Source organism: Solanum pennellii, chromosome 1 (assembly GCF_001406875.1).
Source record: "Solanum pennellii chromosome 1, SPENNV200".
In the NCBI taxonomy this organism is placed as follows: Eukaryota; Viridiplantae; Streptophyta; class Magnoliopsida; order Solanales; family Solanaceae; genus Solanum; species Solanum pennellii.
Window position 1 is genome coordinate 93,072,142 of NC_028637.1, and position 12,949 is coordinate 93,085,090.

The 12,949-nt window shown below is 33.1% G+C and overlaps 3 protein-coding genes across 3 annotated transcripts; 1 reads left to right on the plus strand and 2 right to left on the minus strand.

Annotated features, from left to right (window-relative positions):
* The first annotated feature begins 106 nt into the window (after positions 1-106).
* On the plus strand, positions 107-2,727 carry LOC107011285 (protein IQ-DOMAIN 14). Its single transcript, XM_015210709.2, has 5 exons — positions 107-533; positions 824-1,171; positions 1,265-1,483; positions 1,787-1,918; positions 2,012-2,727. The coding sequence occupies exons 1-5, from the start codon at positions 459-461 to the stop codon at positions 2,612-2,614; spliced, it is 1,377 nt and encodes a 458-aa protein (XP_015066195.1). The 5' UTR covers positions 107-458; the 3' UTR covers positions 2,615-2,727.
* Positions 2,728-3,371: 644 nt separating this feature from the next.
* LOC107027541 (germin-like protein subfamily 1 member 13) lies at positions 3,372-4,434 on the minus strand. Its single transcript, XM_015228684.2, has 2 exons — positions 4,270-4,434; positions 3,372-4,183 (listed from the first exon to the last, which is right to left on the minus strand). The coding sequence occupies exons 1-2, from the start codon at positions 4,394-4,396 to the stop codon at positions 3,633-3,635; spliced, it is 678 nt and encodes a 225-aa protein (XP_015084170.1). The 5' UTR covers positions 4,397-4,434; the 3' UTR covers positions 3,372-3,632.
* A 4,811-nt stretch (positions 4,435-9,245) lies between these two features.
* On the minus strand, positions 9,246-10,331 carry LOC107027780 (germin-like protein subfamily 1 member 17). Its single transcript, XM_015228849.2, has 2 exons — positions 10,173-10,331; positions 9,246-10,047 (listed from the first exon to the last, which is right to left on the minus strand). Exons 1-2 carry the CDS (start codon positions 10,300-10,302, stop codon positions 9,497-9,499), a joined length of 681 nt encoding a protein of 226 aa, XP_015084335.1. The 5' UTR covers positions 10,303-10,331; the 3' UTR covers positions 9,246-9,496.
* Between the last annotated feature and the right edge of the window lie 2,618 nt (positions 10,332-12,949).

Consider the following 12,949-nt stretch of genomic DNA (forward strand, 5'->3'; position numbering starts at 1 on the left):
GAAAGTCATCATAAAGATGATAGAGAAAGGAAATGTGAATTATTATTTTTGAATACATAAAAGAAAAGTATACACCTTATTCAAATGTCTTGTATTTCTACTGTTTCCATCATAAAAAAGACTTCATTTATTTATTTTTCTTTGGTGGGACTTTTAAGGCTAGAGTCCTAGTAGTTAAGTAGAGTTGCTTACTTGAGAAGCTTTTGGTTATTTTTAGAAATGAATGTGTGGAAAATCTATGATATCTTTTTGGTGTTAAATGCCTACTAATCTTAGTAAATTTTCATAAAATAATATGCTTCAATTCCCAAAGGCTCTGTTACCAATAGATCCTCTATTTTAACAAGAAACTTCCCTTTTTGTATCCTTATGTTTAAATTACTCCCAAAAAGATTTTGTTGCTTCATCCAAGTGTCATTCTTTGTTTAAATTACTCACATGAGGTACTTCTAAAATTCATGGCAAAGAAGAAGAGCTGGTTCAACTTGCTTAAGACATTTTTCGTTTCAGGATCAGAATCAAGATTAGACAAGGTAAATGAGTCAATCAATTTCTAGTAGACCCTCGTAACATAACCAGAACCAGAGACGAATTTAAGATTTAAGCTTTTATAGGATCATTTCAAGATTCCGAGTTCTTTGAAGATACGTGTTTAAAAACTTTAATTTTGTAGCGTTTTAATGTATGTATATCAATGATCTAAGTGAAAAAATTGCGGGATCAGTTGAACTAACCTCTCTGCCATGGAACATAGGTGATCTTTATCTGTTTTGAACTTGTATATCCAATTATATTTGACATTGTGCAGCTACTGTATCTATAGGGGAAAAGAAAAGGATGGGTATTTACAAGGCTAAAGATTAGAAGATTGGTGGCGACCTCGGCGTTGTCACCACCAAGAGAAAGGAGACAACAGAAAGCAGAAGAGAAGCAGAACAAGCATGCTATAAATGTAGATGTTGAAACGATTAATGAATCGAATGTAGATGCTGAAAATCCAAAAGTTAGTTTTAAAGAAGACATTGAGTCTATCCATGAGCCAAATAATGAAACTCTTGTATTGTCAAAACTGACTATTCATGGTGAAGAAACAAAATACTTTTACCTCTATGAGAGAAGGATTGAAAATCTTGCTGCCATCAAAATTCAGACAGCATTTCGTGGTTATCTTGTATGTTTTTTTATTTTTATTTTTTCATTCGCAATATGAATTGATCTCTGCAATCACAAGGAAATGTTTTTTCACCAATGAGTTTAATTTTAGGCAAAGAAAGCTTTGAGAGCACTAAAGGGACTAGTGAGGCTTCAAGCTATTGTTCGTGGTAGGGCTGTTCGACGTCAGGCTATTGCTACACTTAGGTCCTTGCAGTCAATTGTAAACATTCAATCTGAAGTATGTGCAAAGAGATGTGATAATCAGGTGAAAAACACAGTACATTGTCAAGAGAAAACGTTGATGGATCTCGGAGAGAAAGATATCAAGGTAAGAAGTTGTGCAATGCTTCAGTCAAATGTTCATGATATATGTATCATGTTCTGTTGTTTGTTTTTATATAGACAGAGCATCAACTTGCTAGGGATATACTGAAGCAAAATTTTAGGGGCTTTTCGTGTAGTGAGCCTCTGTTCGATGCATAAGAAACTCTAGAGTGGAGAAAGGCACAGTTCAACTCATGCCTAGTATAGAAAATTCTTATGATGATGAGAGTAGTTTTCACAAGATAATCATGTCCCACTTTAAGGTATAATAACTATTCCAGCTTCATCGATTCGTTTAATTCTACAGATTGATCTAAGCAGCCAGAAAAGGTGGGACAATCGATATTTATCTAAGGAAGAAGCAAACAAGATGTTCTCAAGCAAAAGGGAGGCTGCGATCAAGAGAGAACGTATAAGAGAATACTGGTTAAGCCATCGAGTAAGCATATCTTATCGATTTCTCAATTCCTTGGATCACATTCATGACACATACTATGAATTATAATTTGACAAGGGGTATTCTTACTTGCAGAGATCAACAGAATCAGACATAAATGGAAGAAGGCGATACTGGTTAGAACAATGGGTAGATGCTCAGCTGGCTAAAAGAGATGACCTTAAAAACGTGGACACGCTTTTCTCAGCAAGAAACAGAGAAGAATTCGAGAGAAAAGAAATGAAGCCAAAGCCTTCTCTAAGACAATACCATACAGATCAAGAATTGGTTTCACCAGTATATGTTCCAAGAAGATCATTTCACCACAGAAGACAGAAATCAACTGGGGATCATGACAATACTTTCATGGGATCTCCTTCGATTCCAACTTACATGGCAGCCACGGAATCTGCAAAAGCAAAAGCAAGATCAATGAGTTCACCAAGGCTAAGACCAATCAATACTGATGTCTACTCTGAGATCAATTCTCCCTACAAGTACAAACTATCTCCCATATCTTCTATCAACAGCGATGCCACGGTCACAAGTAGAATTGGAAGTGTTCCTGGCTTCTCACAAAGATCACCATGCTTAAAAGGAACACCTGGTCCCATAAAATCAACAAGGAGCATTAAGGACCTAAGCTTTGGATCAGATGGAGCATTTGCAAATTGGGATCGCATCGGCGCCTGCAGGTGATCGATTGACTAAAATGAAAAATATAGATTGTAATGTAATAGTTGGAATGGTTTCATAATATTATATCTACTCTAATAGTTTGTGTGAGTTTCCATCAGTTTCGACTGAATAAATCTCCTACTCAAGATATGCTACAAATTGAAGTTATGCAACTAGGGGTGACAACGGGGTTGGTGTGGGTGCGGGGTGGGTTCAAGTTATTTTTCTTTGCAAAATCATGCGGTTGTGGGTTAAGGAAGTCGTAGTCTGACGAGTAGATTGATCAGATGTTTATAGCGGAATAGTGAGACATGCTGGAGTTAAGTATTGGTGTGAATGAGAAATGCGGAAAATTTGAAGTTAAGTCCTTTTTTGCTAGGAATTTTCACCCTCATTTGTGGAGGAAATAAAGATTAGTGTGCTTATATATAGAAACACTTCTTTAAGCTAATAAAGAGTTGAGAAGAAAGTCACTTTGCAACTATCAAGTTTTACAAACATAAACATGACCCTTAGCTTGACTTTAGACTAGTTATGAACCAGGGTCAATAACCCGTTCATTTATTAACTCAGTCCATTTTAATTCAGTTCAACCAACTGAATTAATCAACAATTGACATGCTATAATAAGTCATTTTTGCATGTAAACTCGACTCAAACATGTAAAGACGGGTCAATAATCCGTTCATTTCTTAATTCAGACCATTTTAATTCAGTTCAACCAACTGAATTTAAAGATACAGAGAAAGGGGCCGGGTACCATTTTGGTACCATTAGGCATGTCAATTTCACTCTCAGATTACACAAGGTGCATGGCCAACACAATGCTTATTCATTAGTATATATTGCAAAGAAAGATACTATTACATACATTGCCACTTTATTTAGGAGTTACATTGCCACTTTATTTAGGAGTTACAGAATGGCAGTATTTATTCCAACGCACTCATAAGATTCTGGTGAGCGCAGTGCGCTGCAAACAACTTGCAGAAAACACACACAGAGTCATATTTTTAATGACATATAAATATAATATAGCCTAAGAGAATTTCTTTCGAAGTTCTGCAATCTGTGTCTCATCAAGCTGGAAGCCTTTGGCAAGAATGTCGTCCATAATTGGTGGTTCTGAAGCAAAGATAGAACTTGGAATCGCGATGGCTTCAGGATTTTGACTGTTGAAACTAGCTAGAAAAGTAGCTTTTTTGTGTTCCAAATTATTCGTAAAGCGGATTAGACCTTGTGGGATCACAAACACATCGCCAGGATTTAAGATTTTGGAGAAGAGACGACTCTTAAAGAAGTTTGCAGGATCAGGTACAAGAAATCCAGCATAAACAGTACCCTCCAGAACAGTTATCAACTCAGTAGCTAGAAGGTGCGTGTGAAGTGGAACAAGACCCTGCGGTTCCAAGTCAACACGAACAATAGATATACCAAGAGTGTTGAGTCCAGGCATGGTGTTTATATCCACATGAGTTGTAGCAAAACCAAACAAAGTCGATTCATTTCCACTAACATTAAGACCTGAGAAAAAGAAATCATCTGCTGTTGCAAGCTTTGGGTCTTTGCAAATCTTTCCGTTCACAAAAACTGCATGCACAGATAAAAATAAAACGAGGCTAAGCATATTATTCAGACAATAACAAATGGCAATATAATATTGAAAGATGATTTACCTGCAGCCTGAGAGTCGTTAACAGCAACACATATGTCCTGTAGAGGGTTGTTATCATAAGCATAAACAGGGGAATTACAAATGAAAGCACTAATGGCTAATGTTGTTATCAACCACCACATCCTCATTGTTATGCTTTGGATTTGTTATGAATTTTTCCAAACAATCAAAACTATGTGACAACTTATACTAAGAGGAAAAACAAAAGGTACTGAAAATTTAGCATGTAGTCTATTTGGTAGGGCTAAGCATAGAGTTGCAAATGAACCAATTATATGTTGTCATAAAATTATGTAGAGATCCCCACATTTTTCCGTTAGAAAAAAGGGTACTTTTAGGTTAGAAATTAAGGTATTGCAATTAATAATACAACGACAAAAATACATTAGCAATCCCTTTTAAGTTGTGTAACATCGTATAACATCTATCATATTTTCTTTAGTTTGACTAAGTCTTGCAATAACTATTTTCTAGCGGTTAGTTATCACTTTGTTATTTAACTTATTTCTATATTTTCCTTGTAGTTGTAGACATTAAAATTTTGTGGACTCTTACAAGATGCATTCAATTCGAGTTCAGACTCTATAAATTGTGTTCAACTCAAATTAGGATTCTTGGAGGCTACCTATTCCTAAACCCTAGTTTATGCCTATATAAATGGTACTAAATTCCCTTAAAATGCATCTCGGAAAATCCATAAAGAGATCAAGATCTCGAATACTCTGCAAATTATGGATTGTTGTTCAGATAGAAAGGTCAAATCTAAATCATCGTAGTTCGAGAAATACGCCACTAACGACCCTCGAATCATGGTTAAATCTTAGAAGAGGATAATCAAGGGAGAAACAGAATTGTAGTCACAATCGTAATTAATAAAATCATGTCTCTTCATATTTTATTTGTGTGGTTTATTTATCTTCCATATGTTTAAAATTTGTTGCAAACAGTAGTTAGTGCAAATTTATTTTTCTAGAGTTCATGACAAGTAGTTTAGTAGAATTATGATTTCACAAATTTTTTAAGCCTATATTAGGCCATTATTTCTATTAAATAAAACATTCAGCTACTATTACTCTTCTCTGCAAAATAGATTTACGTCTTTTTCTTTTCTGTTATTTGTCTTTTGATTATTGAGCTTCTTGTTGTGTTTAGTTCTTCATTTGGTATCAGAGCTAACACGATGCATGATCTTCAAGCCTATATTACAATAAATATTTTTATTGTTCATGGAAGGAAAGTATATTTTTCTTCCTTATTTAAATTACTAGTTCTCGAACACGTGCAACGCACATGTATTTCATACCATTTAAAACTATACGATGACACAGTCAACTATGAACATGTGTGCTCCAAACATAGTCCATGTCCACATTTTAAAGTTCAAATATGCGAAGGCATTCACAAATCAACTTATATTGAGTTTTATTGCAACAAAAGTTTTTCATAAATAGATATTATACTAAAAGAAGTGAATATGTTGCTAGCCTAGCAATAATACAAAAAGTGTTGGTCAATATTTGTAGCTAAATCAATTATATTGGAATAGATTTACCTGAAGTAGATCCTTTTTGGAGGAGAAATCTAACCAAAGAAGGCAAATGAACTAATTGGACAAACCCACCTTATGATACACTATATAGAGTAATTAGCGAATGTGAAAAGATTGATCAGAAGTAATATCATTGAGAAGATTGAGAAGATTAAACTATGTACAACCATTAATAACAAAGAAGTTTTATATATTAAAATATGAATGAAGAATGTAAAAAGTAGTTACTATTGAAAGATGAAAGAAAGAAGTAGAATAAATTTGAAAGTTCTTACACACAAGAATTTTAGAAATAGTAAATAAAAGTTTTTCTTGAAAAGTTAAATTTATAGAACAAAATTAAGAAAACATGAAAAGACACATGAAAAATTGAAAGGTCAAAGCAACGCATTATAAACTGTAGAGGGTTGTTATCATAAGCATAAAAAGGGGAATTACTAATGAAAGCAGTAATAGCTAAAGTTTTTATGAACCACCACATGCTCATTGTAATGATTTGGATGTTTTATGATTTTTTCCAAACAATCAGAAAGATGTGACAACTTATACTAGAAAAAAACAAAAGGTATTGAAAATTTAGCATGGAGTCTATTTGGTAGGGCCAAATATTGAGTTCTTAATGAACCAATTAGCATGGAGTCTATTTCTTTGCTATTGTTAGACAATGCTATATACATTGTATTGTAATAACAAAAAAATTTGGAATAAGATTTAATTACAGGTTGTATAACTATAGCAATATATACTCTTTATTAAAATAGGACTCTAACCCTACAATTTTATGGCTATAAATATTTTTTACTATTATCATATCCTAAATTAACAGAAATACTATTTAGGAAATCTCATGTCACTCTAGCATGGTATCAAGAGCTATCATCTAAATTTTTTCGTGCTCTCTGTTTTCTCTAGCATGGTATCAAGAGCTACCTTTTATCTTTTTGATAAGAGTTTAGTGCTTCTCGATGTTTTGATGATATCCTTACAAGTGCAGGGACCCGGTCCTCTGCAAAGTAAGAAGAACTCGTCCATTTGTCAAAGTGCTGGACAGTTGTAAGCTGTCTGCGTCAGGAAGTTGGTGAAGCAGCAGAGTACTTCACCAATCAGAAGTGACGAGGTTGTTTGTTTGATGGGTAATAACTCTTCATGGTATAAATCAAACAAACAACAATTCATTTATTCATTCATTCAAAGAGAAATTTCAAGCTTCAAAACAGCAGGGACCTGATAATTAAGAGTGCTTTGTTTGCTTTCTGTATCAACTGTTACTTTGTTGCTTGTAATTGTTCTTATATTCTAGGATTCGTTTAATCTGTGAAAGTAACTATTCAAACTTGGGTGAATCATTGTAAGGGCTAGGTTAAGGGTAACTTAGGTTCTTACTCTAAGTCTATATTAATCAGGTAGGATTAGTATAGAGAGCAGTGTTGTATCTGCTCAGGCTCAACTAAGTGATAGGGAGTTTTACTTGGTGGGGATATTAGCAGGCTAATCTCTTATTGTAACCGACTTTTACTTTTGCTTGTTGAAGATTAGTGAAAGCGGTTTGAAAAGTCCTGTTGAGAACAGGTCGTGGTTTACCTTCCTTTAGTAAGGAGATTTTCACGTAAAGTTGCTTGTCAATCTTTACGTCTCTACATTTGTTCTTTACTGTCTGACATTACTGCATTGAGGATCTGGTCCCATCAATATAAGTAGACACATACATTCCAACACTTTCTGTTTTGTATTCTATCTGGTCAATGAATTCACAATCATCCTGCACGATTTGATCTCCACAATATTGGATGGTTCCGATTTCGCTCTATGGTAATTCCACATCGGAATCTTTGTTCAAAGTAAGGGCCTTTCTCGGTAGCCAACAGATGCAAAAGAGTTGATATAATGATATTGAAATAGTGTTGACTTATTACATTACTTGAAATTTGAAGAAAACATCGAAAAACAAATTTGATTTTCTTTTGTAAACAGACGATATTAGATTTTGCATAATGCAGAATGTTTGATCGTTTGATAGACTTCGAAATATTCAAGAATGAAAATAGTGATAGAAAAAGATAAATAAAAGAATAATAATGTGGATTCATTTAAATTATCTGGATAAGACAACAAAATAGGTAACCATGTAAGAAAGAATTACTATAATTACCTAGCAAACCATTCCATTTTTCTTTTCAAATTTAATAGTAATGGAGTTTTTGTTAACAATATATATTTTCTTTAATGGCCTTATAATCGAGTCGTTCCTCATATCTTCTATCATCAGCAATGCCCCGGTCACAAATCGGATGAGCAGCGTTACAGGGTTCTCACTTCTCACGAACATTACCATGCTTAAAACTTAAAAGGCACACCTGATCCCGTAAAATCAATTAGGAACAACAATATAATTGTCGCTAAATCATGTTTTCAGTAGAAGTTATCTGTTTGATTGCAATTAGTCCGATAACATATAATAAAAACTTTTTACTCTAAAATTTCGAATATTCTCTACCTTCAATCTCAAAAGAGCTTGATCACTCTACATTCATCAAATTCAAATTCATTTAAAAGGGCTTGATCACTCTTTCTTCATTCGACCATTCCATCTGAAGCGGCAGCTTTGAGATTCACAAAATTGTTCACAAGCACCAGCTTGATCACTTTCTTCTGATTTTCTTATAGTTTGGTAAAGTGTTTGAGAAAATATTTAGAAATCTTTAATTTATTACTCCTGATCAGGTTATTCCTTTCAATTAACTCAGGTTGGATTTTAATATCTAGAAATTTTTAATTTTGATGTTGGCCTTTTCTGTCAATAACATTACTTTGATTGCATTGCGGTTTCACCTTTAGAAGCTTGAGTTGATTTGATTAGCGTAGTATAGCTTTGGCGAAAACATAGCTAAAAAAACCCTCTATATATTAATCATATTTCGTTTTCTTCAATATTTAGGTCGAGAGGATGATTTAAAATTCTCTATCTCACTATCAGTAGTCATGGTGAGGTAAGAACATAAAAATCCTTTTGCTATTCATGATTTCTCCTCTTCATGTCTTTTGTTGAATCAAGTGAACATTTGTACTTCCAGATATATGGATTCAATGCGAATTGAGTACTTTCGTATCTCTCTGTCTTTTTGTTGTTCTTTGCTTGATGAGCTTTCCAGTTTTGTTTATTTTCGATCTGTTAAAATATATTTAGTGCTCCTGAATTTTTCTGTTGAATAACCTAAGTTTACATTTTAACATTATATTTAGTTGTGCAAATCCTTGTTGATATCGAGAAATGAACAATTTCAGGGTATATGTATTATGACTTCGATTCTCCAGACTCTGCTTTTGTAATCTTGATGAGCACTAAAGCCTTTATCAACAAATTTTCTAATAATGACCCCTAAAAGTACCAGCCCTCTATATAAAGAGGGCTACCAATTTGGATCACTTAATTTATTATTGAAATTATATATTGCCATTAAGCATGTCAATTCCACTCTTAGATTACAAAATTAAAGGTGCATGGGCTTATTCATTGTATGGCGAAGAAAGTTTTTAGGCCAGGTACATATATACATTGACACTTGATTTATTAGGAGTAAAGTATTATCCAACGCATTCATAAGGCGCGTGAGCACCTAACGTGCTGCAGTAAACTTTCGGAAAAAACACAAAATCACAGTTTCAACGATATTATGTAACCTTAAGAGAATTTCTTCTGAAGTTCTGCAATCTGTGTCTTATTAAGCTGGAAGCCTTGGGCAAGAATGTCGTCTGAAATAGGTGGATTCGAAGCAAAGATTGAATTAGGAATAATGACAAATCCAGGATTTTGACTGTTGAAAGTGCCAAACGCAACAGCTTTTTTGTGTCCCACATTATACAGGAAGTGAATAAGACCTATTGGGAACACAAACACATCGCCAGGATTCAAGATTTTGGAGAAGAGACGACTCTTAAAAAAGTTTGCAGGATCAGGGACAAGAAATCCTACGCACAGAGTACCCTCCAGGACAGTTATCAGCTCAGTAGCTCGAGGGTGCGTGTGAAGTGGTGCAAGACGTTGAGGTTCCAAGTCAAGACGACCAATAGAAATACCAAGAGTGTTAAGTCCAGGCATATCGTTTACATATACAGTCTTTAAAGCAAAACCTAACCCAGACACTTCATTTCCACTTACATTAAGACCTGCAAAATAGAAATCATTCGGTGTTGCAAGCTTTGGGTCTTTGCAAATCTTCCCGTTCACAAAAACTGCAGAGGTACAATAAAATGAAGCTAAGCATATTGCTCAGATAATAAGATCTGACATAAATTGTACATACAAAACTATGCCTCATTTCGAAACAAATAAGTAATACTATAGAAGGACGATTAACCTGAAGCGTGAGAGTCGTTAACAGCAACACATATGTCCTGTAGAGGGTTGTTATCATAAGCATAAGCAGGGGATTTACAAATGAAAGCACTAATGGCTAATGTTGTTACTATGAACCACCACATGCTCATTCTTATGATTTAAGATTGTTATGATTTTTCCCCCAAACAACCAGATATTAGGTGTGACTATTTATATGAAATTAAAAAACAATGGGTACTAAAAATTTTTCACGAGTCTATTTGGTAGGCATATGGTATATAGGGTTAAGATTTCCATATGAACTAATTTATACATTGGGTTTTGACTTTTGAGGAACTAATAAATAGACTAAGCGTAAGAGTAAAACATACGGAATAGGTTATATATATTACTCCATATTTAATTTATGTTTATCTATATATATATCTATATCTATATTACCTTAAAAACATGAATTCCTAACTTAAATGTTAAATTACTATACATGAATTCCTAATTTAGGTTGTGACTTTTTTGATGAGTTGTGACTTTTGTCCAAGTGTTATGATTTTTCGATGAGATTTAACTTTTCCAAAGAGTTGTGACTTTTTCATTAAGTTGTGACATTTTCAAAGGGTTGTGACTTCTCGGAAATGTCATGATTTTTCAGATAAGACACAAAAAACACTTGTTCATACTACTACTCTTTGTGAAGTATTTGATCAAACTAAGCCATTATATAAAGTAATTCACCAAAATAATATGTTTTTTTAAAATTTTACAAAACTAGTATAAACGTATTTCACAGTAACGTTTTAGGGTATATCTTATTTTCTAAAAATTGACGGTGTCAGATTGATATACGTTACTCACAGTAACGTTTTACTCCTAAAACGTTACTGTGAGTAACGTCTTACTCTTAAAACGTTACTTACAGTAAGGTTTTAGAAGTAAAACGTTACTCAATAAAACGTCTTAGGAATAAAATGTTACTCACAGTAACGTATATCAACCTAACGCTGTTAGTTTTTAAAATTGAAATATACCCTAAAACGTTACTGTGAAATACGTTTATACTAGTTTTGTAAAATTTTGAAAAAATATATTTTTTTGGTAAATTATTTTATATAATGACTTGGTTTGGTAAAAAATTCACTCTTTGTTAACAATAAATAGAGGGTTTTTTCTAATTTTTCAACTACAATTTGTTTAATCTTTTATTCATTTTCTTCTTGCAATTAAATTTTTTTGTGTGATTTATTATGGTACCACTATTCTGATGAAGTAAATCGTTCTATCCTAAGAGGGTATATTCCATGAGCTCGAGAACTTGAGGAAAATAATTTTGATGATATAATAATTATTTTTTGCTAATATATTAATTAGTATGTGATGCTTCAACATATGAAGTGAACATGATGTAATCTAAATATTTTTTTTTTGGTTAACAATTTCTCTGGTGATGTAGATATATGCTTTTGAATATCTTTTTCCAAAATTTAAAGAACTGTCATGATTTATTTTTTGATGCTCAAGACAAAAAAAATGTTTTTATATATCAATACCACTTATGTGATTTAGATTGTCAGAAAGTTTGCTTCAAAATAGTTATTACTATATGAACATTGCGCTTTTGTTTGACTTATTTACTATTTCTTTATTTTTAAGTATTTTAGACGAAGAAAAAATCATATGACTTGTAATAACGCCAGTTGAAGTTTGTATAAATTTAATTTTTAATATTCATTTAATAGCTAATTTTTATGAGATTAATATTTTCATTAATGAAAATATATATTTATAGTGGGGTAGATTTTGTGCTTAAATTAAAGTATTATATATGACACTAATGTGTTATCAAGTTAATAAAATCTTCTATCTTCAAAATATATTATTTTAAAATATTCTGAGTTCGTTTTTAACTTTTTTTTTTTAAAAAAAAATGTTAATGTATGTGAATTATTTAAAATTTATCATTTACAAAATAAATTTAGTAATATGGAATAAACATTTACATTTTGTCCCTACACCAAATTAAAATCTAATAACTATAAAAAAAAATAGTAACATTAATTAAACAAGACACCATACGAGTTACTCAAAGGAAGAAAGCCTAGTTCAACTCACCTCCGCCCATTCGGTTGCACCTGCTATATACACAATAATTGAAAGGACAATCTAAGGAAATTTGATGCCAAAAGTGATGAAGGAATATTCTTGGGATACTCAATGCAAAACAAAGCATACAAAGTACTTAACAAGAGAACAAATCGTGTGGAGGAAAGTATGCATGTTACTTTTTATGAAGGGCTGGCTACGAAAGAAGAAGAATGTACAATAAAGGAACCTAACAATCTCGGCACACACACTCCAGAACATTTTGAAGATATATAATTAGACGAGGATAAAAACCTCAATGAATCAATCATGCAGGAAACAGAAAATATACCAACAGAGGTAGAAATAGAGATACCTGATCCTCAACCATCTGAAGGCACACAGAATTCTCAGGCTCATAGTTGGAAACATCAAAGTTCTCATCCCATTCAAAATATTCTCACCCCCTTGGAATCAGGGATCTCTACCAGATCAAGAGTACAAAACCTATGTGCCTTCTCAGCTTACCTATCACTAGTTGAGCCCAAAAACATCAAAGAAGCATTAAAGGACCCAGACTGGATCCTGGCCATGCAAGAGGAACTGAGTCAATTTGAGAGAAACAAAGTCCGGAACCTGGTTCCCAGACCATCTGATAGAACTGTAATAGGTACTAGATGGGTCTTCAGAAACAAACTCGACGACCAAGGACAAATCACT

Excerpts from the sequence above, each read along its gene's own strand:
- LOC107011285 (XM_015210709.2), top strand. The coding sequence starts at position 459 with ATGGCAAAGAAGAAGAGCTGGTTCAACTTGCTTAAGACATTTTTCGTT. Across the intron at positions 534-823 it reads CAGAATCAAGATTAGACAAG|GGGAAAAGAAAAGGATGGGT; the intron begins GTAAATGAGTCA and ends CTGTATCTATAG. Across the intron at positions 1,484-1,786 it reads TCGGAGAGAAAGATATCAAG|ATTGATCTAAGCAGCCAGAA; the intron begins GTAAGAAGTTGT and ends TTAATTCTACAG.
- LOC107027541 (XM_015228684.2), bottom strand. The coding sequence starts at position 4,396 with ATGAGGATGTGGTGGTTGATAACAACATTAGCCATTAGTGCTTTCATT. Across the intron at positions 4,184-4,269 it reads TAACGACTCTCAGGCTGCAG|TTTTTGTGAACGGAAAGATT; the intron begins GTAAATCATCTT and ends CTGTGCATGCAG.
- LOC107027780 (XM_015228849.2), bottom strand. The coding sequence starts at position 10,302 with ATGAGCATGTGGTGGTTCATAGTAACAACATTAGCCATTAGTGCTTTC. Across the intron at positions 10,048-10,172 it reads TAACGACTCTCACGCTTCAG|TTTTTGTGAACGGGAAGATT; the intron begins GTTAATCGTCCT and ends GTACCTCTGCAG.